The 27,500-nt window shown below is 45.6% G+C and overlaps 2 protein-coding genes across 19 annotated transcripts in view; both read right to left on the bottom strand.

The window, feature by feature from the left end:
• LOC132474546 (dapper homolog 3-like) overlaps positions 1 to 423 on the bottom strand; it is a 12,470-nt gene extending 12,047 nt beyond the window's left edge. The window contains exon 1 of the mRNA XM_060075308.1: positions 1 to 423. This exon is cut by the window's left edge and continues 182 nt beyond it. Within this exon, the coding sequence (XP_059931291.1) occupies positions 1 to 49 (49 nt within the window). The 5' untranslated portion in view covers positions 50 to 423.
• Positions 424 to 2,023: 1,600 nt separating this feature from the next.
• Positions 2,024 to 27,500, bottom strand: part of gramd1bb (GRAM domain containing 1Bb) — a 92,155-nt gene continuing 66,678 nt past the window's right edge. For 7 of the 18 annotated variants that reach the window (XM_060076279.1, XM_060076280.1, XM_060076265.1 and 4 more), the window contains 18 exons: positions 26,020 to 26,043; positions 23,527 to 23,547; positions 22,774 to 22,797; positions 16,856 to 16,940; positions 16,203 to 16,306; positions 15,948 to 16,043; positions 15,679 to 15,759; positions 15,183 to 15,298; positions 14,650 to 14,809; positions 13,734 to 13,926; positions 10,800 to 10,943; positions 10,388 to 10,506; positions 9,917 to 10,059; positions 9,475 to 9,578; positions 8,450 to 8,768; positions 7,637 to 7,744; positions 7,045 to 7,165; positions 2,024 to 6,472 (listed from right to left, as the gene is read on the bottom strand). In XM_060076279.1, coding sequence (XP_059932262.1) covers positions 6,383 to 6,472; positions 7,045 to 7,165; positions 7,637 to 7,744; positions 8,450 to 8,768; positions 9,475 to 9,578; positions 9,917 to 10,059; positions 10,388 to 10,506; positions 10,800 to 10,943; positions 13,734 to 13,926; positions 14,650 to 14,809; positions 15,183 to 15,298; positions 15,679 to 15,759; positions 15,948 to 16,043; positions 16,203 to 16,306; positions 16,856 to 16,940; positions 22,774 to 22,797; positions 23,527 to 23,547; positions 26,020 to 26,043 — 2,052 coding nt within the window. In that variant the 3' untranslated portion in view covers positions 2,024 to 6,382. Of the gene's footprint in view, positions 6,473 to 7,044; positions 7,166 to 7,636; positions 7,745 to 8,449; positions 8,769 to 9,474; positions 9,579 to 9,916; positions 10,060 to 10,387; positions 10,507 to 10,799; positions 10,944 to 13,733; positions 13,927 to 14,649; positions 14,810 to 15,182; positions 15,299 to 15,678; positions 15,760 to 15,947; positions 16,044 to 16,202; positions 16,307 to 16,855; positions 16,941 to 18,333; positions 19,503 to 22,773; positions 22,798 to 23,526; positions 23,548 to 26,019; positions 26,044 to 27,500 lie in introns of those variants that run through there. The other 11 variants (XM_060076269.1, XM_060076274.1, XM_060076267.1 and 8 more) reach the window with 5 other exon arrangements.

The following is a 27,500-nucleotide window of genomic DNA, read 5'->3' as shown; positions in this document are numbered from 1 at the left end:
TGGTGCGACTTCGTTCAACGATGATGGGGAAGGAGAACGCGCGGTGCATTTTCAATCTACGCAGTAAGAAAGATGTCCTGGCTATTTACAACATGATGGTACACGCTGTTGTTTTTTGAAGTTTCTTTAAATCAACGAGGAGTCGTCATACGCATCGTTCCATCGCTGGTGGCATTGTAACCTAGGAGCAGCATGGTTTTCCTCACACTATGCGCTATACGTTATTATGTATAGCTGTCAAACATAGGACGAGGCTCCGCCCACCGCCAGTGGCCATCACAGGGAGAGATTCACTTGTTTCTGATCCGGCCCCAGCAATTTCACCCTCGGCTCTCATTGGATGTTTAGAGTGCAACCCGGAAGCGCGTATAGCGTTCTTTTTATACATTCATTGAGAAGAGCCCACCCCCCCTGGTTGCGCTCACAGTGGAGACCTCGCCCCTGCGGATCAGCCAGGACAGTTGGTCATTTGCAGGGAAAACAAATGATTATTGGAAATCAGTTTTTTTTTTTTACCACATCATACAAATAGGAAGATTTGTAATCAATACATTCGTGAATCGGGAAAAATGTAATGTGTATGCATTTATGCATAGAAATTCCAATGAACCGCTTGCAATCTGATAATAGTTCACGGTCGGGTTTAGCTTTCAATTTTTTTTTTTACAATAATTGCAATGAATGAAAAAGGGAAGCTAATTGGATGGAAGTAATGTGATTCCCTTACAAGCCGTTTCGAAAATCTTCCCCTTATGACATCACAAGTTGGCGTGTCCATCTAGATGTGTGCTGGATAGATCAGTCTGCCAGCCTACCCAGTGGACTGAAGTAAACGTGGCTCATCTATCCAGCACAGACTTTGGGTTGCATTTGAACATACCATCACTTGCTCTTTAACTTACCACAACCAGCACACTCCCACCAGTTGCTCTTTTTTGATGTCACAACACAATGATCAGTGATGTAATTCGGATGCAATAACTGCAGGGTTTACCTGTTCTTTTGTTCTTTGTGGCGTTTTTGAGAGACCATCTATTGTGTTTTCTGAGAGACCATGAAGTGCAGGTTAGAAAGGCCTTGGAGACTCACCGTACCCTCCATCCATACATCCTCCTCTGAGGCCTGCCGGAGACCCCACCCACGCCTCAGACTGCACCCTGGCAGGTGCTGGTGTCTGGCTCCTCCTTCAGAGTTGTCTTTTCCCTGCTGCTGACTCAGCTATCAAAGCTGCTCAAGCTGCTCACATGGGAACCAGTACTGTCCTCCACATCGCTCTACAATAATAACCTACTGAAATACAGTATGAGGCATTGTTAGAGGAGCAGCTGGAGGAGGCCGGACCTCTAGAAACTGAAACTCCTGATTGACTTAACTATTAACAGGCATAACATGTTTTTCCTTTTCTCTAATTCCTAGAGGCTCTACGTGACAATGTTCAATTTATTTGAGAGGCCTTTGCGATTGTGAGGCCATACTCGTTTTCTGTTTCGTTTTTAAGTCCTGTATGATTAACATAAACCTACACACAAGCTTGCACAAAGTTCTTGCCTGTTCTTTTCCTAGTTTCTCATGCTTTGAGTGGGGTCCCATGTCCCCAGGTTACAAGCTTCTAGTGATGGACATGCATACTTTATGTTCCTTTGATATCCGTTTTAGTTGGACAAAGTGCAGAAAAAAAATAATATTGGATTTTGTATCTGGTTGTCCTATTGAGTTGTAACCTCTTCCACAAACCATTCCCTCCCTAGATAGTTTTCATACAAAAAGATCTACACATTTTCAGCAGAGATGAGGAGAACGTGACAGAAGTTTTGTTGTTTGAGTCCAAGTTTGGCAGTGGGGTAACACTATCCAAAATGTTTATACCAATATGATTAATTATTAACATGGTTCAATCCTTCAATAACAGATTATGCTCAATACTCAATACTTATTAAAAATACCAGTCCTGTTGACAGCGTTGACCGATCACACACACACACACTCTGTATGTTAGGACACAGAATCACCTGACACACAGATAATTTTCAATATATATATATATTCTTTAATTCCCGTGTCCCGCCCTTACTCCACATGAATGAGAAAGCCACCTCCATCATAGTCCCTAGTAGGCAAAGTCATCGGTGAGTCAGAACCTGCGCACAGCGCGGATTGGGTACTTTTTGTCAGTGTGTGGAGTGTACACCGCAGATATACACAACATAGTATACACATCATGTATAAAGTCACTACAGTTCTCTCTAGACATCCAAACAGACTCTAAAGAAACAAATAAACAAACAAACATACAGTAGAATTATTTATCCAGCTCAACGACATTGCACCTTTTGTTGTTGAAACCCGCTGAGAGAAACAGCATTTGCAGTTTGCCAGGATTGGTTGGTAATGTTCCTAAAGGTATGTGTGTCTTTGTTATCGTGTTGGCAAACCAAAGGTTGCCGGAGCTGTGTTGTATGTGAGTGACTATTTCAGCAGTTATCTTTGAAATTCCCCAATTTAGTTTCAGTGGTGCGTACAAGTTGTGGAAGGACCAGCCATGAAACCATGGCACTGGTATCGGAATGGGTTGTCTTGGATGCACCACTGTGGTGGTCCCTTCAGAGCTCTCTTACCATTGTGTGTGACACTACTCAGCAGAAAGTAAGAGCTAGGGAATAACAGAGCCAAAGAAAAAAGAAAGAAAATACACATTTCATGAAATCATAAATTTACATCTGGGATTATCCAATGTGCAATTTACAATGAGGAACATAGCAAGCTAAGGGACATTTATTAGAATGCAAAAATCCATCTCCCCGCGCATGAAGATATACCATGTGTCTTTCCTACTAGGTCACATGTAATAGAGTCATGGATACAATATTCTTGCTTTATTCCGATTGGCTGGTTTTTTGTACATATAGAGCAGCATTTTCAGCACACATGTCACAGTCTTAATGTAATACTTTATGTCATATCAGTACTTCAATCGATGGTTTGACAGCATGGTCTAGAAAATAGAACCCAGCTGGCGAAATAAATTAAACCAACCCATTTTAAAACCCTGAAGGACAGAAAGTATTATACTTATTATCCAACTGTGGACAACCACATTTTATCTAAAGGGAATGGTTCTTTAGCTTCTTAGAGTGACCGATCAAGCAATTGAAAAAATATATGTTCTTACACTGTGAAACGAACTGGCAAAGCATTTAAATTTTATTATATATATATATATATATATATATATATATATATATATATATATATATATATAAAATAATGAAACATGCCTTCAAGCATGTTTGTGAAGGGGATTTCTATATTTCTATACACTCTCTTGTTCGTAGATCAGCGTCATTCACAGATTGTAACTGCCGTGTTAAAATACAATTTAAAACAGAAGCCCACCAAAGGGGTTCAGCCCTGAAGCATGCGTTCACTGGTTTCATTCATTCATTCAGTAACATGACTGTGGCAGGCACTATACAACAATGGTGTCATTAACTCAGGCTCTCCTCCTGCCTCCTCCCCCTCCCACCGCGACCCAGGTTGATATCCCAAAGGGTGTCATTTGGACCTGTTCAATATTATCAGGCAGTTCACAAGTAACTTTGTGAAACCAATCTATTTTTGGATGCTGGAAGATTAAAACTGAATTTTAAGAATATAGTTATTACAATATTATGACATGGGCAAATAATACAACAACTAAGAATTGAACAGCCAAAAGCAAATGATTCAGACTTTTGATTGTGTACGTTTGTGGTATTATCTATGATGATACATTGGGGCTGAGCTCCCTAGCACTGCATTCATCTCTAATCTATATACACTCCCAACTCTCTTTCATTTTTACTTTTGGACTATCCATAAAGTGCGTTTCTTTTTAGTTATTTTTTAATACCAGGAAGGTTTCAGAAGGTTGGAACTCCTCCTTGGCTGAGAGACTTCTTGGGCTGAAATAGCTTCCCTTGGGGTATTGCCCAAACCCCTTTCCCATGCTCCTCATACACCATAGACAATTGAATTGAATGACATTTTGTGAAGAGTACATATTCTATGTGGTTACATTCCATCTCATGCTCTCGTCGCATCCGTCCATCCATCCAAGACAGACCGTTTTTAAAACGGCTAAGAAAGAATATTATCACTCATGTAGTTAGTGAGCTTTTTCATTGGAAAATGCCCCAAAATGGTACTGGTGTGGACAGGAAGTGACCCGTAGGGGCTGATTGAAGAGTTTATTTCCAAAATGCAGCGTAGCCATTTTTAGTGCTAAAAGCAAAAGAAGTACCTGAAGGTATATTGATTTAAAAGGTTTATATAAGCATAAAGCGCGATTACAAATAGTGATTTTTCCTTTCTTTTGCAATCAGCAATGTTTCGACAGTAGTTGCCTGCTCCGATGCGGCCTTCGATATATAGAGGACATCTCCATTTTGGAACAAAACTCTTTGACTGTAAACCATAGCCTGGTCAGGGCTACTGCAAGGCTGCATCCAAAGGCAATTTGGCTACATGTGCCAGTAATGAATTATCCAGAGACATACCAGTGTGGAATGATACAAATGTTACATATAACACACACACACACACACACATACACACGCACACGCACACACACACACACACAAACACACAAGTAGACACACAGGTAGACACACACGCACGCTCAAGCAAATACACGGACAAACGTGCACACTAGACATGTCACAGACATATCTGGCATGCACCTCAAAAGAGACCACTTTAATGTTAGAAATTCTTTAACTGGTCTAGAACTCTTGATAGCTTTCCTATATACATAAATTAACAATAAATATAAGTCATGTTTATATATTTGGAAATATATTAAATAATGAAATATAGGTATATATTTCAAATATATCCATAGAATTCTTTCTAATTTACAACATATTATAGAGATATAATCACAGTTTAGTAATAAAACACAGGTCCCCTCCCCAGCTTGACCGGCTGTAATATCCCTTTCAGCCAATCTAATAACAAGATGAATTCAGATGTTGCCGTCCGCATACAACCTCTTCTCTGGGAAGAGGGGTGCGGCGGAGACAAACGTGCAATCTCAAGCCACTTGGTCTGGCGCTGGCGCTCTGATAACGCGGGCGTAGATCATAGAAATGCAACTCGGCCTAACGTCAGGATTCAGTCAAAATATTAGAAAATAACCTAGGACCTAAGAACATGATTGTGAAAAGATATCTGTATGAATTGTTTATAAAATAAAATTAAAAAAAATCCTAGTTCCTGTTTAGTGATCCGTTCAGCAACTAAACAGGAGCGTTCCTGTAGTTTGTTTTGGATTGAGAAACTAACTAAAACGATAAAACAATGCAAACCGATAAAGCGTCTCTGCAGCCAATACATTCAGTCTAAAAGTGAAACCTAAAAGGATCTCAGTATAAATATTTGAACACAACCACCTTGGCCCCGGCTATACAGGGAACCAGCCCTTAATATAGACCGTACGGGGCCCAGGCTCAAACAAGGCAGTAGGGATTGATAAGCGGAACTGAGATACCTTCTACAATACTAAAACGTACATCTTTCTGTCCCTCTGACAATAAACCTGGCTCTGCAGCACACTCTACTGGCCTGGAGTTGAAAGGAAAAAAATAAACCCCCAACAAAAACAAACAAACCCTAAAATAAAAGGGACACTGCAGCGAGAACCTCTAGGGGTAGAATTGGTTTGGAACAGTCTAAAGATTGTAGAAAACCCATAATACTTTTGAAAGGACCCATCATCTCCTTGACTGGCTCTGCTCTTGTTCTGCTCTTCTAATTTTATATTGTGTTAGCCCTGAGCCATGGTAACACTCAATCGAGGGAGGAGCCAAGTAAAGCTCAATAGGCATGCAGCAGTTTTCCTTCTCTCTCCCTCTCACTCTCTCTCTTTTCCCATAGCCATTGGCTTCCAGCAGTATGTTCTTTAATGAAAAGAAAACCACGACAACGCACGCACACAAAAAGTAGAAGAGCAGAGCAGGAAGTAGGCGTCACGACTGTGTTGTCACGGGTGTACAGCCTAACCCGGCGCCTTCCCACAATGCCGCAGTGCTGATGGGGAGGGGGGGAGAGACCACTTTGTGCCGTACATGCCTGCGTTGGGGATGGGGGGGGACTGTGAACTCTGACCTGTAGGAGGGGGAGGGGAGGGGCTCTCAATTGTGAGCCTCCATCTCCCACTGGGTGGTCTCTGATTGGAACCCCTGGCCGGCCTCTGGTCCCGCCCTTTCCCATGTCTGTCCCGTTGCCGCGGCCTGTGTGCTGGTCCACCGACAGAACCGGTCCTATATCGGGTCAGGGTAACCCATGCCCTCGGGGCCGAGCGAGGGGGGCGAGAGGGGGGCGGGGCCGGGAGGGGGGCGGCGCGTCAGTGGTATCGACTACGCTTCTCCTCCGCCTCCGAGCTGTAGTCCCTCAACCCGATGCCTCGCTGCAGGTTCAGTAGAGAGTCCTTCATCTGGGAGAGCACAGGGAGAGAGAGAGAGAGAGAGAGGGATAAATATGGAGCGAGAATAGGAGAGAGTGAGAGAGAGAGAGAGAGAGAGAGAGAGAGAGAGAGAGAGAGAGAGAGAGAGAGAGAGAGAGAGAGAGAGAGAGAGAGAGAGAGAGGGGAGAAAAAGATTGAGAGGAGAAATAGATAAGAGAGCATAGAGAGATTGCTAGATTTATAGGCAGAGCAAGGAAGCATTGTTGCATTGAATCATCATTATGCTTTATAAATCATAATCGCAAATCAGAATTAATAATGTTTTGTATATCTAAAACAGTATGACACAAGGGTTGCTTGTACTGGATTCAAGTTCACGTTTGTAATGTAAACAGGTCCCCACACTGAGACATATGCTATATATATGGGACATATGCTTACATATGTACACTAATATGCCATTGTTTTTTTCATACAATAAGCAATGGCCGAAGGCCTCATCTTAGATCTAAACTATAAAGCCATGGATCTACTGTTGACTTTAAAGCTAAAAGCTGAAGGAGTAGTGGTGTGTGAACAGGGGGGGCTCTGTGCTCCGGCACCTGGTCAAGTAGCACCACCGAAGACTTGATGATCTCTCTCCACTTCTGCAGCTCGGCATCGTGGAAGTGCTGCTGGGACTCCAGGAGCTGTGCCCACTCCACCTGGGTCTGAGGCAGTTTACTGGACACACACACACACACACACACACACACACACACACACACACACACACACACACACACACACACACACACACACACACACACACACACACACACACACACACACACACACACACGCACACACACACACACACACACACACAAAAAATAAATATCATTAGGACAAGGCTGACGAAGCATTTCATTGTGAGATTGTCAACACATGGTTAGGAATTTGTCGGGTTCTACTGAATTCAGATCGAGGCGGCTGAGAGTCCAGATGTGCACACATCTGGAGATATGTGAATGTGTGAACGGACTGTGTGTGAATGTGCCCATGTATGTCTGTGAACGTGTGCGGGTGTATACAGATGTGAACGTGTGCGGGTGTATACAGATGTGAGCGTGTGCATGTGATGATACCAACCGTTTAACACAGCAAACAAATGAAAGACCCAGATGCATTAGCATGAAGGGCTCCTCCTCCTACCTTTCGTGGAGTCGCAGGCCCTGCCAGGTGGGCAGTGACTGGGCCGAGTACTCCAGCCTCCACAGCTTGTAGAACAGCATGGCATTGAGAAGCACCAGCAGAACCAAGCTGAAGGGGGAAAGAGGCGGAGCTAATTACCCAGAGACCCCGCAGTGTGTACATCACCTTAACGAGCCTCGTTAAATGACGCCCGGTATGGCTCTGTAAGTGCTGTCCTCGTAAATCCCAAACAGAATGAACCCTGTGACGCTAAGTAATTAGCCACTGAAATATGTACCTGAGACAGATCCTACGGAGGGCGATGGAAGGAAGAGAAGAGCGAGCGAGAGAGAAAAGAGAGAGAGAGCGAGAGGGAGAGAGAGAGAGAGAGAGAGAGGAAGGGGACGTTACACTCGAGGTGCACGTAACATTACAAGACACATTAGGAACTAAGATTGATGATGGAGTGGGATTGCTTCGGCTGTAAGGTGACGTACAGTCAGCTGAATAACATCCTGCTTCTGGTTCACAATTTCGGTTTCACAAACTCTAAAAGGGAGGCTTTTTCACTGGATCAATTGATCTACTATCACATCAATCTCCATGTGTTTATGTGTGGCTGTATGACCTGTAGGACCATGTGCTAGTGCATGCATCAAAAAAAATGAAAGTATCCCCATAACCCTATATGGATGTGTGCGAGCATGTGTGTGTGTTTGTGCGTGTGTGCGTGCCTGTGTGTGTGTGTGTGTGTGTGTGTGTGTTTCTGTTTGTGTGTGTTTGCGAGTGTGTGTGTGCAAGGACGCGCATGTGTGCGTGCCGGGGGAGACTCACACGAAGCTGATAACGACCAGCAGCTTGGAGACGCTGTAGAGGGCCAGCCCGCTGGGCAGCAGGTGGGGCAGGTGGGGGAGGTGGTGGTGCTGGGGGCTCTGGCGCCGCGTCTGGGTGGAGCCCGCCACCTGCTTGATGCGGTGGAGGACGTCGGCGGCGGCGGGCGTGGTCACGGGGCCGAGCGCCTCCTCCAGGCCCAGCAGGTGGACCAGCGGCCGGTTCCGGCGCCGTGCCGCCGCGCCCTTCCCCACCTTGGCCTTGGGCGAGGGCCGGAGGGACTCGCTGAGCAGCTCCTCCTCCGCCTTGGACAGCCTCATCTCTGGGGGGTGAGGGCGGGAGGGGGTCAGGCGGGGGGGGGGGCGGGGGGGTTCCGGAGGGGCAAGTGGCCGGGGCAGATAGTTTTTTCTAACGATTAATTATAATTATAAAGGGAGATGGAGAGGAAGGCCTGGGAGATGGAGGGGAGGACATGCAGCAAAGGACCACGGGCAGGAATCGAACCTGGGTTGCTGCGATCAGGACTGAAATGGTACACGCCCTGACCGGTGACCCAACAAAGGATCCAGGTTCTGAACCAGATATAAGGATTTTGGAACAATCAAGATACCAGGGGGATTGGGGGTTAACCCGGCCACACTCAGAGGTGTAGGCTGGAGGATTTATAAAAACCGTCCATGCGTCTCGTTTGTCTTGAGAGACTTACAGCCCAGACTTACCAACGTCACGGCTGTCCTATTTGCCCGGGTTGGGAAGGGACTCAAACGACACGCACTAACTCTATCACACAGCAGTGAAAACCCACCCAAAACACACTGGGATAAGGAATCAAGTGGTCAAAAGAGTGCGCCTCTATGCCCTTCTACAACAGAACAGAAGATGTTCTAGGTCACTGAGATTCCTTGATTCTTAGCTTCTATCTGGCCAATAACAAGGATAAATCCTGTGATAAAGTCTACTTTGATATCCCAATCAAATGTGGCTCAGAAAAAATGATAACTAAACATCAGCGACACACCGATCCTTACCAAGATGGCGGAAATTCTCGTCCAAGCCGCTCCAGAAGTTCTTCTCAATGAAACCCTTCACCAGCCCCCAAGGCTGCTTCCTGTAGCACAGCTCTGTCGATACCCTGCAGGGTGAGAGAGGAAAGGAGACACACAGAGAATAATGAAAAGACCAATATCAAAATCCAAGCTCAGTCGATACAAATAAAGAACCGATAGGGTTAACCCATAAACGGTAGTGGAATACCTCTGTAGTGTGAGTTGGTTGTTATGCTCCAAAGCAAACACATAACATGTTTCCCAGTCATGACGCTGGATTCCATGCTCCAACACACACACACACACACACACACACACACACACACACACACACACACACACACACACACACACACACACACACACACACACACACAGACACAGCTATGTGAAACAAGCAGCACCACCCCTCCACTGTGCTTACCTCAGCCGGCACTTGTTCTTGGCCACCCTGGTGATCATGTAGCGGTTGAGGGTGTAGAAGTAGTCATGGTAGGGCACGTCGTGCGTGATGACTTCCGCGTCGATGATGTAACACTCGCTCTCCTGGCTGGCCTTATACAGAGTCTGGCCCCAAAACAAAAGGAAACAAAGGGTTAATCAGGAAACACAGGGCTAATCCTTGGGACTTAATCCCAACCCTAACCTGAAGACCTGAAACAGTTATTGGAAGTTTGAGTGAAGAGTTTTCCTATTATATCGTCATTTGAGGGACTTTGAGATGAATATCGTCAACAACATTACTGATTGATAGGAGGAGACGATTACATTTTTTGTGGCAAGCAAGTCATTGGAAAGAATTTGGGATCAATGAGGGAGCATAGCAGTCTCTACCACATTTGAGAGGGGGGTTGGTTTGGCTGGTCAACGGAGAGGACGGAGCAGGTGGACCCACCTGTGTCTCCGTGACAGTGGCCGTCTTGGGAGCCAGGGGGTTGGACAGAGAGATGGTGTACATGATGTCCCGGGTCTGGTTCCCCGCCTCGTCCTTCTTCCACGGATGGTACACCACCTCTGCAGAGGAGACACCGGGGAGGGGGGGGGGCATTTTGAAAATATTCCTCTTCTGACATAAACTGTGGGCGGGTCCACCTAGATGTGTGCTGGATAGATCAGTCTACCAGCCTACCCAGTCGACTGCAGCAAACGTTGCTCTCAGAAGAGGCAGATTTTCAAAACGGCTTGTAGCGGCTAATCACACTCACACCTGGTGGTATTATACAGTATGTCACCTTTAACGTGAATTCAGACAAGACATTTCTTTTGAGCAAGATTTCATGAACACAGGATGAGGATTAAGTTCTGACCGGAGAAGCGGCGTTGCTCCATGAAGTCGCTCATGAACTGGGACTCGGTGAACAGGATGTGGTACAGCTTGTCCACGCTGAACTTGTACACCTCGTTGATGTACTGTCTGCCGTGCAGGTCCTCGTGGAAGGCCTGCACCTCACCTGACACACACACACACACAAACACACACACACACACACACACACACACACACACACACACACACACACGCACACACACACACACACACAAAGATGTTACCTTGCATAGTCGACCAACCAATGAGCTGGTTTCTATATGGGTGGAGGGTTAGTCCAGTTGGTAGCTGAAAGGTTTTGGGTTGATTGCCAATGTCCACAGCCTCTGTCTAGGCATCACTGATGAATATGCTTACCAACAACCTGCCCCTCAGCAACATTTATCTCCACTCACTGTAAGTAATTTAGGTTAAAAGCGTCTGCGAGCTAAATGTCCTAATTGCAATAATAATTAAAGCTGCAAGCAGCATTTTACGGGTGCCAAGCCTAAAGCAGACCAAGACCCTGAGAGACCATTAAGACCCTGACGGACTATTAAGACCCTGACGCAGACCATAACCAGATAATTAAGATTTATTTTGCTTACATACGCTGGAATTGTCTGAGCTTGGATCTGGTGATGGGCGAACTGAGACTGAGGAGTTATGAGTTTTTCAATTTTTTAATTTATTACTTTAGTGCCCCCTATTGGCCTTTTTTGATGAACTTTAGCCTGGTTAACCTCGACCTATGCTTCTTTAAGTACACAAAGTTTGGTGTTGATTGACTGAAGTTAACCCCACCTTTTGTCACCTAACATTGATTGGGCTAATTTGGACGTCCGCCGCCATTTTGTTTCAGGTTCTTGTTTTCCTAGGAACATGCGCTCAACATTAGGAGAGACAAATGTCTACAGGATTTCATGACTGTAGAAGAAAGGGGTCAGAAAATATGGCCGTCCAAAGTCTGCAATTTCAGTCAATTGTCTAATTCGATTTTGATATTTTGCTTCTATAAATGTAAAAACCTTAATTTATTACCGCAGTATTACCGAGGATCTGGATTCACACGGTTATAGAATATATAACGATTTTGGGAACGCTGTTCTAGGAACTGGCTTGGATGAAAGTTTTGTTCTATTAACGATATACCAAGTTTAAAGTGTAGGTTGGAGATCGAGTTGAGATGGTTGAATCACTCCATGCACTTCTGGCAACGGCTATTTGCGGGTTCAGTGAGAGATTTACGCCTATGGTGACCATTCCTATAACTTTTTGGATATCGGGTATGGAAAACAACAAAGCTTTGGAACGTCTTAGCAGCGATAGATTTGGAGAAGTACTAAGATGTAGAAGCCTTCATTGAGGGAACTTCACCACGGATGAAACGCATCTCATCTTTCAGCGGGAACTCGCACCCCTATCGGTGTTTGCTATTGGCCAGATAGCACGACAATGTCGTCCGACTGCTGACTGCCTTCCTCCACATGGGGCTCATGCGAACAGCAATATTTCAATAATGTGAAAGACGCCCGACAGTTTGGGGCACTGCCTCTGGTGCATCCCACCACCGACCTGATGGAGAAGCACGGCCTCTTTGACCCCCTGCTGGCTCAGCTAGTGGAGATGTGTCTGCAGATGGACCCACTGCTCGGTGCTACTGAGACACCACTACTACACCCAAGATCATTTCCACGAGAGGTTTCCCAAGGAGCTGGAGGAGAAGGTCGACCAGGATCAGTCGGCCCCCGTCATGGTGGACGTTCCAAGAGTCAAGAGTCGTTCCATGGAACACAATAACAGTCTCACGGTGGAGAGAGTTGATTAGGAGAAGTGCAGCGGTCTCCCTACTTGTGTACATTTACGGGAACTTTGGAAGGACATAACAGAAGCACTCTGAAGAACCATCGGCAAAGTCTGGGGGCTTGTTGAGGTCTACAATGGGAGATAATGCACCCAAACATCAAGTCCGAAGCTCCTCTCTCCAGGCCGTCCTGGGACGACTCCTCCAGCGGGGTTTCAAATCTTCTTGATCCTCCATGCAGCTGGATAGTTCGCCCGTGTTTTCTGCTGCTACATCTTTCCTCAGTGCACGTATGTTGGTATGGGACGCCCTCGTGATCGACGCCCGTGTGTGGGTTCCCACAGCACCATCTTGCTGGCTGGGAGCTCGTGGGGTCTCTGGTAATGACCGGCCAGTCTCTGTTCTTCTGGACGCCACCTGCTCACTCAGGTTCTCGCCTCTCAATCCTCGGGCCGGGCCTGGTCAAATGGGCGGCCTGCGTGTCAAGAGAACCTGCGGTGCTTTGGTCACCTGCCACTCGTCTAGCCAATCAAGGGCCAGGGATTGTGGGTAGCCTCGCGCGCGTTCGGCCCTGCGATTGGACAATCGACATTCTGGGAGCATGCGACGGCTGATACATCATGTCATAGTCCCAGGAGGTTCCTTATTTATTATTGTGGATTGAATGATTCAATGTCCTGCTTTTTTCTTATGTCTTATGTTAACTGCAGAGTCATCTTAAATTAGACTCCATTCCAAAAATTAAACAGTTTAAAACTAGGATTAAGGACTATCTGAGTACTAAATGCACATGTGCTAACATTAAACGTTGCTGGTCATGCTGAGATTATGTTAAATTGCCAATTTTCTTTTTCTGTTTCATATTTTATATTGAACTACAGTATATGCTGTCTTGGTCAGGCTCCCAGGGAAAAAAGATTCTGAATCTCAATGCGATTATTCCTGGTAAAAAAAAAAGGTTTAATAATAATAATAAAAAAATCACCATTTGGTGGCCCTATTGCATTGTTTGGAAATATTTCTTAGCACTTTGTGCTTGGCACCCTAATAAAGGATTTCATTCATATGGCACCCGTCCTGAAGTAACGCGTCATTAAAGCGCCCCTTCTCCGTGGAACATGGCGGGCTCACCTTCGTCGTGCGTCTCCGAGGAGTCGCTGAGCTCGGTGGGGATGTCGTTGTCGTTGAAGTCCAGCGAGGGCGAGGGGGCGGGGCCCGCCGGCAGGCCCCCCTCCAGGCCCACCCTCATGTCCGCCGCCAGCGGCAGGCCCAGGAGCTCCCCCTCAGGCAGGCAGTCTGCAAACTCGTCTCCCGGCAGGTCAAACTGGGCGAGAGACACAGGGACATATAGGAAAGAAGGGTGAGAGAGAGAGAGAGAGAGAGAGAGAGAGAGAGAGAGAGAGAGAGAGAGAGAGAGAGAGAGAGAGAGAGAGAGAGAGGGAGAGACAGGGAGAGGGAGAGAGATAGAGTGTCGAGTAAGCCCTTCATTCGTACCAAACAACTTTAGACCAAATACTGAAATACAATACACAATACATTGAACTCAAAGAGCCTATTGTATGAGGCATTCCAAACTATTTGGATTTGCTAGAAAGGAAAACCCTTCTTTACTTTACTAGTAAATTACAAGCATATGAATAATAAAGGAAGGTCATGCTGAGTTTATTTGTCCAATGCCTGTCAAAAGCAGACAGGAGTCGACCTCAGCTGCTGGCAGCAGTGAAGCACACTGTACCATCTAGTGGTGTCTTGTTGTCACTACAACAAAAGCATTCAAAGAGATCAAATTGAACGCGGTGGTTGAAAAGTAGTTCAGTGGTGCCGATGCTTCTAGTGTTAAAGTGTGTGTATAGTTATGAATTCTACTATTAAAGACATTTTGAAGAAATTCTGCATCTTCTTAGCGATTGGTTGAGGTGGACACCACCCCGCCCCACAGTTTGACAAGGCTCAGACGGAGGGAACCTCAGATGGAATAGGATTGGAACTAAATCGAAAGTCAAGATGATTATGGGGCTGGTGTTTGGACCTTTGGCCGTGGACTCACCGTGAGGCCGGGGTCGTTGGTGCCGGACAGCACGCTGCTGTTGGGGAGCAGCTTCCTGTGCGGGGGCAGGGGGCTGGCGTCCGGCCTGGCGTCCGCACTGCTCTTGGAGGAGTTGTCGTTGTTGAGCTCCGACTCCTCGTTGGGGATCTCCTCGCAGAACCTGTGGGAGGAAGAGAGTTTGGGAGAAGGCCAAAATGGAGACACTCAGCTGCTCATCAATTCTTCATCAAAGCAACGTTTTGGACGCTGTCCGATTTCTTTGAAAGATCGAAAGAACACACCCACAGAGAGAGCTTTTTTGAAGTCACATGTGGACTGTAATTAAGAATGCTGTCAATAACAGTGCAGCTAGCATGACCGGATACAGAGCTCCTTTCACTGTAAACCTCAGCAATCAATCACTGGATACAAGTTAAGGTCAAACAAAGTGGCTCCCCCTTTAAAGGACAAGCCCTCATCACTGGGCATAATTTGCCTAACGTACTGCGGCGAACGTGGTGAACGCCTGACCTAACTGTAGAGACGGGACTCACCCCATGGTGTTGAAGTCATCGTCCGGGGGGACATAGTCTTCGTCGTCACTGGTCAGGCCCAACTCGTTGCCGTAGCACTGGTGGACAAAATGCCAGAGTTCTTTTGGACACAGGGGCTACAGGAGGGTGAGATCAAGCAAGAACAAGATGGTAGGCAACACTGGAACACTTAAGTAATCGTGGACTCACATAATTATACTAAGCACTAGAGGTAGAATAGATATTTATTTTCAAGGATTTTTCATTTTGCTCAAATAGGTTTTGACATGAAAGAATCCTGTGGTTATATAGTCGTCCTTTGTCCATTCACACAAATCAATGCAAATCCTCAGAGCAAAAGTGATGGGTACATCAGAAAAAATAAATACAAATAGGTTTTATGGAGTTTAAGTGAAGCGGTTTATGACATTTTTTTCTTATTTCTGAATAATGGAGATAAATAGCAAATGCATAGCATGAACCAACCATGAGCAGGAAGGGGGATCTGCAGGCTTACCTTGTCTAGCAGGGCATTCTGCCATAGTCTGAACATCATCATGTAGGTCCGGTCCCTTGCTCCAAATGAGGTGAAAAAGTGCTGCAGGAGAATCAATGTTAACCTTTCAGTCCACGTCTGAATGAGAACACATTGTACCTATTCATGAACATTGAAAATACTACTAAAATAATATTTACATTATTATTACATTATCTTCCAATGCCATTCCCTTTAGCCTCTAGGGCTCTGAATGTAGAGTGGAAATGGAGCTATTTGTAGGCATTTACCTTGTCAGTGTCTGTGCAGAGCTGGATTGCATTGGGAATGAGGCGTGCTGTCTTCTCCTTGGTCATAGAACAGATGTCCTTTAGCCGCACCGTCAGCTACAGACAAACCAACACACACACACACCAGTCCCAAACACACACACGCACACACACGCACACAATGTAATTAAGTAAATCGACCAACATGACGCACAAATAGTAAACACAGATATATTTGACACAACAATGACGAAATGTTCATCGGTCGGCGCATACCAGCGTTTCCCAGCGGAAGATGTTGCTATAGAAACAGATCCAGTTCTCTGAGAGGTAGAGGCGTCCCTGCAGAAGGATGTCCCGCTGCAGGGCACACGAGTAGTCTGCAGGACAAACACAGAAGACATCACAGCGATGCATGAAGAATGGCTATGGATCCCCGGTTCTTCAGAAACCTCGATTTCCGTGTACACTGAAGCGGTGAGTTCATAAAATACACCGTCCCTCTCATGGGGACAATGGGGGCCACTGATGTGTACACAGGGCGGTCCCCCCCCCACTGGTTTACTCATTATGCTCCATGATAGCCACAGGTAACAGTGAGTCTGTGGGGACCTGCCCTATCGAACTGGTACAAAGAGGTCTCGGGGTGGATCGATGGAGACATACCTTTGTTAAAACAATAGTTAATGATATGAATAACGTGAATAACAGCATGTGTAGAAAAGACCCAGCTGATCTCTCCTAGGGCAGTCCAGAGCCAGCCCTGATTTTTGACCCGTAGGAGAAAGACTGCCGGTTCAGCCTGCTTACACACTGTGACGTTATCAACAGACTGCTACTAGCAGACTACAGCTAGCGGGTTAGCCACAGCCTGCTAGCATGCAGGCCCACGACTATCCACCGCACGGCTGAAGAGTGTATCCACATACCCACGATGAGTCTCTCCGTGTCAGGCAGCTGTTTGAAGAGCTTCCTGAAGTCCTCATTGCGCTGCTTGTACGTTGGACTGAGGACCTAGAGCCAACAAAACAACAACAGAAACAGGTGTTTGTGCATTCATGCTTACACTTTACATAGAACGCCCCCCCCCCCCCCCACGAAAACAGGTCGTGCTCATTTGGTATTCGCATTCCGTCACTCACACACACACACACTCACACACACACAAACACACTCACTCACTTATCCGTTGTGAGCGGTTTGTGAAAACCTCAACACGGACGCCATTGTTATCTACAATAAAACGGAGGAGGTTTTGACAAACACTGTTGAGAATGGATGTGGGCTATCATATTTTTGTGTGTGTGTGTGGGGGGCATGCAAAAGTGCACAATTTTGTGTTTCAGCATCCAACTGTTTGGTGCAACCGAGCGATGCAAAGCAAAGCTTCCCTAAAGAAGTATACAAACACACATTTGCCTAAGTGGGTCATTCAACAAAACATGCGGTTCTGGCGCCAAGCACTTTCTGATGGCAAGTCGCAACCCCCCCCCCCTCCCCCATCCCCCCAGTCGGTGCCACATCGCACTACGATTCTCCCCGTGAGGCAAAAGAAAGACGCCTTTGTTCATCGAAACCGCAAACATCATTCCAAGCTTCTCTCATACCAAGAATATCCGTGGGGAAATACAACAGGTTTTTTTTTTGGAGGAATATTGGAAGCGTATTGTTGGGTCATATAAAAGGCAAAGGCAGAGGTTTGATGCTTTGCAGTTGTTGTAGTTATTGTTTTTTTGTCCCCCTGTTTGTGAGTTTGAGTGTTATAAGGACTCAAGGTGTCAGGGTCAGATTCTTCAAGAGGACAGCTAAGAGGAACGAAGACCTGGCAGTACAGTCAGCAGCGAAGAGGAGCTCTTGTTACAAGAGGAATAAATCTATTCAACTTTGCTTTGGGAGACAGTTGAGCAAAAAATAGTCTGACAGAGATAGAATGACCACTAGACTGGCGGGACGAAGGTTTAGGAGATCCTCAATAATATACCGGGATAGAAGGGAGGTTGCATTCTCAAGACAAATGAGGAGAAATATTGACAAAAGCATTTTCTCGGAACCAGCGCTAGGCAATAAAGTAAACAAATAAAAACGACTGCTCCTTTGTTCCCCAACAGCAACCTAAGAAAGACTGGCTTGTATTTCTGTCAGTCACACATGGCTCCCTCCATACAGAAATACACCATGGGCTCAGGAAGAGTTCATAAAGCCGTGACTTGACATACCTCGTCAGTTATTTACTGTAGAGACCCTGTACAAGGAGGCAGCTGCAGACCTACACTAACCATGATCACACTGAGCACTCCTTTCCTTAAATCCACTTAATGCACGTTATTTCTCTGCAAAAACAACTTTCCACCTCTCGGTTCCCCATCGTGTCTCGGGGGCCTTTCCCATCCGGAGAGGCATCACTTACGGCGGGCAGGTCCTCCGTGTCCCAGTCGGGGTCCTGGAGGTCGGAGGCGGCCCAGCCCCACTCCCAGCCCCACTCCCCCCTGGCCGGGCCCTGGTGGACCCAGCCGGCCAGGGCCTCGTCCAGCTCCAGCACCATCTCCCAGTCCGACAGAGCAACTTCACTCAGATCCATGGCGGTCCTCGGCGCAGAATCCAGACCAAACACAGGCTCAGGGTGAACCTCTACCTACATCTATATATATAGATGGTCTATGTATCTATATCTCTATGTATGTGGCTTTCCCCAAAGACTGCTTCACAGGTCAGTAGAGCTAGAAGAGGAGTGTTGATGTCGCGTCAAGGAGGGCGGTTAGTGTGTTTGTTTGGGATGTTGTGGTTTTTTTGTGTGCGGGTGCTGTTCCTCTTCAGCATTAAACACAGCACCCAGCTGACTGCTGCCACATGATCCTCGTCTCTCTCTCTCTCTCTCTCTCGCTCCCTTCCTCCGTCACACACGCTCGCAGGCAGTGGAGTCTCAGCCGTTGCCCTCTAGTAACCCCAGGTCCACAAGTCCTTTATTATTGTGGCGGTGTGGTCCGTTGCTCTGCTCCCCTCCCCTACACACCACACTCCTCCTGCCAGTGTGTGTGAGCGATGCGGTCCACGACGAGAAGGCTCCCAGACGGGTGCTGGTAGAGGACCTCGTTGGGCCGGCGCTGGTTCTGCCGTTCCCAGAAGGCCAAGATCCCAATCCAGCCGGGGTAAATGCGGCCCGAAAAATGATTTTTTTTTTTTTACCTGGAATGAACGGCTATTTTAAAGGGAGGAATAAAATGGAACTTAAAAAAGGCGTCGTCGACGGGGCGGGGGGCAGCTGCTTGATGAGATGAAGAGGAGAGCCCCCGTGTTCGGGACGTAACAGGGTGACCTCCGTCCGGTGACCGCGGGAGTTCCGGGGAGGGCAGTGAGGCCAAACCTCCAGACGCCCCGAGGCGTGCAACACAAGGGCATTGATCTCGACTGGGACCACAACAGGCCTGGACTCAAAAAGAAGGCCGATGAAGCTTCAGATCACATGAATCTCCGCTGGTAGCTGCTCCGCTCCCAAGTGGTGATGGAGAAAGGAGAGAAGGCTGTGCTGCTGCTTCCGAGTCCCCATGTGAAATAGTCCCGTAGCCTCGCTGCTATCAATGCCCCTAGGCCCCTCCCCCCCTTCCCACTTGTTTGGGCTATCCCCCTCTCTGACCCTCTCTCTCCAGTAGGATGATTCACACTTAAACACTTGTTTACACTCTGATAGCTGCTCTAAAAGGCGGATAAAACCACAGTTTGTATACATGTGTCTAAAGAACATTACAAGGGTCTATGATCCTTTGATGGCTAACACTGGGTGTTTACGGGTCCTTTCTTGCAGTGTTTACACACATACATCTGTCCTACAGCTGTTCTATCTGGAATACAACAAGGAGTTGTTCCCTTTCCTCTGCTGTGTGACTCGAATGAGTCCAGGCCAGCAACGAAGCCGCTAAGACACCCAGGAGGAAATGCTCCAAAGCAGTCCTCAGTCAGGTAAAATGCACATTGCATAGAATGTATTAGGGCCAACAAAAATAAGATTAGCATTTCAATAAATACTGCCGACTCACTGGCTATCATCCCTAACTGAATCATTGTTCTCAGTAGAATAAGGAAATGGAAGTGGAACGATGACTAACAGTAACCGCCCTTGATGTTGCATGACAGTTATTGCAATTTTGGATGTGACCATTTGCAAATGAGACCATGTGTGTGGAGATTGTTAACCATTAACTGGCTTGGCAAACAGCAGGAGATGGTGGAGACTGGTACTGTACACTAAGGTGTGGTTATACTATCGTTTTATGGGACGGGGGGTCTGAGTGTGTGTCTGTGTGTTCCCTGGTAAGCGTAGAGCATGTGTCTGAGCGTTTGTGTGCCTTGTGTACAGGGTTTGGTCGGACCGACAATGAAGCCATTCTCTCCCAGCGGTTCCCTTGGGTTGATGGACAGGTAGGCGAGGTATGTGTCGATTTATTGATCTAGTCCTTGGGTTTGCTCATCGGTGCTGATGTTTGAGTGGTTGGGCTGGCCACCAGAAGATAAATATTTCATATTTTAAAATAATAGATTACGCATCATATGCTACACCCGCAATGTAAGCCATATCTATCCTACAATCTATCCATGCCTCCTACCATTAACAGTTAACGAATAGCAATAAAGGATTAACAAATTAATTGCGAAAAATACTCAATGGTAAAAAAAGGTTAACCATTATCCAGGAGACACCGTCAACTAGAGCTAGCAGGTGCATCGTCTAATGTGGGATAGCACAGCATATAAATTATAAAGATATATTTTTTTCAAGTTAGAACGACATATTCAATTGTAATCGGTAATGTGTCCGACATTGTCCAAAATCAAAATACTCTTTGTCCCACATTGTTTTTTTTGGGATATGGTCACCCTACCGTCAAGACTTTCACTAAACCAAAAAAGCAGCATGGTGTTGGACAGCATGTGTCTCTCTGTCAGGCTCAGAGCTCAATAGGACGGTAGGCTTGTCATCACAGAGCACTCTGTGCCATGGGAGGTCATCATCGCCATGCAGAGATGCACACATGCATTCCCTTACACAAGGCAATAACATGCACAGATACACACACACACACACACACACACACACACACACACACACACACACACACTCACACACATACACACACACACCAACACATAATCTGCCGCAGTCCATAAAAATATTTAAAATAGGTGTGTGCATGCATTAGCTGTTACAGTTAATTATAAGTGCGGAAGATATACAGAACAAAAAACATCTTTCCGATACTGATGTCATTATTTTTCATCATTTACGTTTACTATTATTTTGGAATATTACAAATGAAATATAATAATTATGCATTTTAGCATCTTCCAAAGCCTTTCTCTGTTGTGGGACGAAATAGATAGAAAATATAAATGACAGAAGATAGAATAAAAAAAACAACAAGAAATGCTTGTTGTGTATACCTTCCACTTGGTTTGCATTGTGTCTATTAAGTGTTTAGTTAGTGCATATACTTAGTGTATTTGAAAATGTTATGTATTCAAAGCATATCACATACATTTTGTATATATAGAGAGACTATTTAAAGGACTGTTTCCACGAATTTGTAAAACCCTCAGACTCTTTCAACACTGCTCAAACCTTCTCCTGTTACCTCCCTTTTAAACCAACGACCCCCATGAAGGGTAGTACTGTATAGTGCATATGTATGCCATTACCCAGAAACTGAGGCCTCCACATGCACTCAACCATTAAAGCCTTCCCACACCCTCCTCTGGTGGAGGGAAGCATGCACTACCGGACGCACCATGCCCCGTTCTCCCAGGACACCCACGGCTCACTGGGAGGTGCTGGCGATCGTTGCTTAGATTAGTCGGTTTTAAGAAACATGCCACCAAAAATATTGAAAGCTTATCCATGACTCTCAGATCCATTGTACCGGTTTTCAACCTGTGTTGCCTCTAGTGGTGCTTGAGAGGATAGTGCAGGTTGTTTGTTGTATTATATTGTAGAATTAGACACATTTCCAATAATAGAAAAAATCGTATGTTTTCCATTCTATAGTTTTCTCAGGCCTTGCATGTGTATTTCACAATGGTAGATCGTTTGAGTATGAGGCGGCCTGCATAAGGTCTTGATGACATTTTAGTGGTACACCTAAAGTCACCACTGGCCTTGGACACCTCAGTACTATTCTTACAATAAGGTCTGGACTGGAGCAACGTCTGCCTTCAGGCTGTAAGATGAGTGTGGTTGTTACGTTATTTCTGGGTGGCGTGTTCCTGTAATCCAGTGACCTACACAGAGGGCCCAGCTTTCACCTGTTGCATAACCACACGTCCTCGATGACCATTGACCATGAAGGGGGAGAAACCATTAAAAGGACCCCTATTACAACCAGGTGTGAGTGTGATTAGCCATTACAAGCCCTTTCAAAATGTGCCCTTCTCTGTGTTTAAGTGACTTCCAAAGTGGGAGGGTTCACCGTATGCTGGATGGATCAGTCTAGGTTAGACTCGACTAGTCTAACCGTATAACCTAACTAAAGCAAATGTTGTTGATCTAATCATCATACATCTAGATGGACTCTCTCACTTGTGTTGGCACTTAGGCACAGGAAAAGGCAGTTTTTTTAAATGGCTTGTAATGGCTTATCAAGCTCAGCCCTGGTGGAAAAACAGGAGGCCTTTAATGATCGTAGTGGGCGTCTGGCACATCTGTCACTGGGAGCTGTGACAAGGCCTACAGGTGGAACCCAGGCTGGTTGGAGGTCACTGTATTAAGACGTGAGACGGGTGCCATTAGGGGGCGCCCTACTGCTCTCTCCCTAAAGGGAGAGGGAGAGCGAGCGAGGGAGAGAGACAAAGTCATGCTTACTCTGAGGATGTGTTGTCTTTCATGCTGGGAAGAGAGGAGGGGAAAGGTGTACAGACACAGGGCATATATGATAAAAAATAAGGAAAGTATAAAAACGCACACAACACAGGGAAAAAAGGGATTGTCACAGACCAAATCATACAGGAGAAATACCCCGTGGGTTTTACATATCAACATTGACACCACTTCTGGTTCCATGGACAGAGGGCAGAGTTATCACGCCCTCTAGGGGTCATTCATATAATGGCTGATGTATTTATATCCTTATAGGTAGGTGACCTTGGGTGTCTTGAAAGGCGCCTCTAAATTAAATGTATTATTATGCAGGACCATATGCATGAATACATGTGCGATGAACTTTCGACAGCATTTTGTTGATTTTGAAAACTCTCAGGTCAGTATCTATCCTATATATCCCATGTCTCTGCTCCCGAGGCTACGTGTTGCTGAGTCTACAGGCCGTGATTGACCAGTGACTCAGACTAATGGCTGGGCTCGTGTGGTGGAGGCATGAGTCAGTCTAGGTCAGGGACCTCTCATGTTAAGGACACCACTCCGAGAATAGCTCCAAAAAAGCACAAAGGAACACTAGAGATATCACAAACATGCACACACACACACACACACACACACACACACCGACCTACACATATCAGAGGAAGACAAGAAGGCACACACGCACACACACACACACACACAAACAGGCTAACACAATAATTGATTGCAAAGATAAAAAATAACTTGTTTACTTACATTATACCAGCTTTGGCTCTTCTGTCGGGAGTATGATTGAACAGAGAGAAAGGGCAGGAAAGAGAGAGAAGATGGGAGAGAGCACATGTGCAAGTCAGTATGGGGTTCACAGAGCAAACGTGAAGGATCAGCACACACCTCAGAGAGGGTGATAACTGGACTGAGCTAGGTGCTTTATTTATAGCAGGTGCGAAGGACAGGTCACATTCTCAACAGGCAGAAACACTGCGGGGGACACCCAGGGAAGAGTATAAACACTGATTTAGGAAAGAAAAAATAAATAATATGAATGCCTGTCCTGGTAACCCTGTGTCAAGCAGTGGAACGCCCACGCTTTTTATTGTCACAGCATTTGATACCCAAAGCAACAAAAAGAACATATTCATGAATTGAAGTTTGATCCTTTTCGGTTAATTTAACCCCTGAAAGGTCTTCGTATTTTTTATATAAACTGAGGGATATGAGTTTATAAAAATGAATTACATTTGCGTTATCCTTTTTCCTAAGGAATGCGTTCATGCTGTACAATAACACATGTATATTTGTTATATAAAAACATATTTCTCCGGATGTCTGTTTCCATCTGGAGCAGGGCTCTACTGTCATATGTCTTTTTACCAGCAGAGGGCAGCAGTATTTTGGTAAATTTACAAAACGTATGATGACAAATCAAATCCCCATGTCCATGAAAAGTTCAGAAAGAGCACCGGCTCAGCCCTGCTATTCAATCCCTATGAGAGGAGCGCCGAGCTCAACAGAGCGAGTCATACAATTTACAATTTTAGTTTCGTCAGGAGTTGAAATATTTTCAACTTTGACACTCGGCCCCAACCAATCACATTCCAATCTGATGATGTGGTGGCAAAAAAAAAAGAAAATTGATCAATAATTACATTAAAAAAAAATCTAACATCATTAGAGAATATAATCTAAACCAATTGTTTGCCTGCTAGGCTAAATAAGTACATTGATGACGTCATGAGCCCGCCGATCAGCTGCCTGCATTGCTGATTCAGCCCAGCCTTGTGCCAAGACAGGCAGCCCTGAATGCCCAGCCGAGCTCTGGAGCTGACGCAGACACTTATCATAGACATGAGGCTTAAGACTCCGCAACCAGGTGGACTCATGTACTGTACCACTGTGGCCAGGCCACAACCAGAGGGTACAATGTTATAAGAATGCTTTGAGAGGACATGCAGGGGATTCGTCCAGGAGGTGAGACAAGGAGTAAAGTAAAAGAAAAGGAAATTATCAAAACAACAAGAAAAAACACCACCAAATAAATGCCTAATATCCAGTGCTTGTTTACTGCAGAACATCAAGTATCCCTTTAAGAGAAAGCTGATTCTTACTTCCTGTAGCTTTAGTCTCGCCTCAAGCACACCTCCATATGTGTACTATCGTGTTGTTAAAACACAAACAGATGATTAATGCTTGAGTGATAATTGATTGAAATTCCTCCAAGGAAATGCTTCAATAGATTTGTCAAACCACAAATTAATTTGAAGAATCTAGTGAGGCACTTCGATTGACTTGCGTGACAAACACCTAACTTTCACAGCTTCACAAGTCCCTTGCGAGGAAGACTTAATCCATTTAGTGGAGACATGGCCACGTCGCTTTGGGTCCATGTTGCTGTTCCTCTTATTTGGTTCTGCTGCAACCATGCGTGTTTGTTTGATGCGGACCAAGACAGAACCCAGGGCTCTGGCGGGAAATCTCGTCTAATGTGGGCTAATCTGATCTGAAGGTGAAGGAGACACAGTGCAGGATTTACGCTGAGGCTACCCTCGGTGTGTGTGTGTGTGTGTGTGTGTGTGTGTGTGTGTGTGTGTGTGTGTGTGTGTGTGTGTGTGTGTGTGTGTGTGTGTGTGTCTCAATGTGCGTGTAACCGGGGTACTAGAGGAAGTTTAATGAGTTCATGATTATTTTATGATCCTAATGGCTAATGCAGTTTAAGGTTTACCCTTTAATATGAAGGCTGAGAGATTTAGAAGGTCAATGACTAGTCTTATAGAGTGGACATGAGAGAGACAGAGTGACAGAGGGGGTATGAGAGAGAGAGAGAGAGAGAGAGAGAGAGAGAGAGAGAGAGAGAGAGAGAGAGAGAGCCTTTAGACAACCAAGGCAAACTAACATTTCACTTGCCATTCAAACATAGAAGCACGTCCATGTCTCAAATTGACAATACTGAAATGACAAAGTATTAATTTGATCCCAAAACAAATGGTGTGTACTAAACTGGTCAGTAGCTACCAATTCTACTTCTCATTATTCTACTGGAATGTTCTATTAAATGTTTAAGAAACTGTAATTTTCCAGTCATTTAATGACTATTAATATACATTTTTAAAGTATTTCCCACTCTTCACGGGGATAATACAGGCGCAACTTAACTAGGCTAAAGGGGGGGAAGGATACAGGAGAGCTTAGAAATTAAGGTCAATTGGTGAAATGAAGGAAATAAAGAAAAAAGAAAAAGGAAATGCTTACTTTAATCAGGTTAAGTCTGTCATACTGGAAGGAAAATGAAAAAACGGAAAAGAAAAGTTAACCAAAGCGAGAAAGGTGAAATGAAAGTCAGAGAAACAAAAAACAAAAAATGAAAGAATGTAAAAAAGGAGGTTTGATTTTTAGATCCACTACGCTACGTTAGTACCACATAGGTGTGGGATTTGCACACAATGAGACAATTGGTGTGTGTCGTTGTGTTTTTTGCTAGTGACACAACTAACCCTTACCCTTTGCAGTGAATGTTGTGCAGTAAACCCTGTACAGTACACCCTTTACAGTGTAAAGGGTGTACTGTACACTGCTGCAGTGATCCCTGTGCAGTGAACCCCAGGCAGTGAACCCCGGGAAGTGAACCCTGGGTTAACCCGTCCCTCCCTGGAAAGAAGCCCAGTGTCCCCTTGGCTGCCAGAGCTCTTTCAATGGGCCTGCAATTAGGGCTAGGGTGACAAACCTCCCGTTGCCGGGGGCAACCTCACGCGATGACGACACGGGTCACATGACCTCTGCTGACAACACGTGTTGGACTGCGAGGAGGAGATCCGGGGGGAGGAGAGGGGGAGTGAGGACACCGTGGTCCGAGGTGATCTAATCACCCAGGATGTGGGCAAATGAGCCGCGCTTTCTGCCCACTGCTTAGCTGAATCATTTGTGTAGCTTTTGTGCATTTGAATACGTGCAATAAGCCTTAGTGTACTGTAAGTACATGAGCTGTATCTTTCTGTCGTGTTTATGAACAACCGTGAGTCGTTTCATGTTCTCCTCACAAAAGAATGTCACATGGATAATAAGAAAAAAAGGATTACATTAAATGCAACAAGAATATATTAGGAAGGATATGTAATATAAAGCATGACAGTCTTACATAGTTGGATAAATTGTAGCTTTCAATGCAAGGCAAAACAATTTACCAAGAAATGTTATGTGGAAAACTGTTAAGGAAAACTGTTAAGGAAAAAGGGATTTGGACGTGCTTTTCCTGGCGCAAGGTACAGACTGGTCGTATGACAGTAATGCCCAATCCCATTTCTACCCCTTACCCCTTCCCCTTACCCCTCCCCCTTGTTTTGAAGGGGTAAGGGGAAGGGGTAAGGGGAAGGTGTAAGGGGTAGAAATGGGATTGGGCCTAAGGCCCGATCCCATTTCTACCCTTTACCCCTTCAAAAGAAGGGGGAGGGGTAAGGGGAAGGGGTAAGGGGTAGAAATGGGATTGGGCCTAAGCCCCCAATCGCAGCCAAATACTACAAACCAATGAATGGGCTGTTATCAAACAATGGTACCAACACAAAACAGATTATCATGGGAACATGTCAAGCAGAGATGGCGATTGAGAGAGGAGAGGATGTAGGACTCGGGCCCAAACAGAGGGAGGGGATGCAAAATAAGTTCTGCTGCCTCCACACCCACCACTGCACAGCGTGCAAGAGAAGTGCCATGTGCTACTACATCCACCTTTCTCTGAG

Source organism: Gadus macrocephalus, chromosome 16 (assembly GCF_031168955.1).
Source record: "Gadus macrocephalus chromosome 16, ASM3116895v1".
NCBI classification, from domain to species: domain Eukaryota; kingdom Metazoa; phylum Chordata; class Actinopteri; order Gadiformes; family Gadidae; genus Gadus; species Gadus macrocephalus.
Note: the sequence above shows the minus strand (reverse complement) of the source record. Positions and strands in the feature narration are given on the sequence as shown.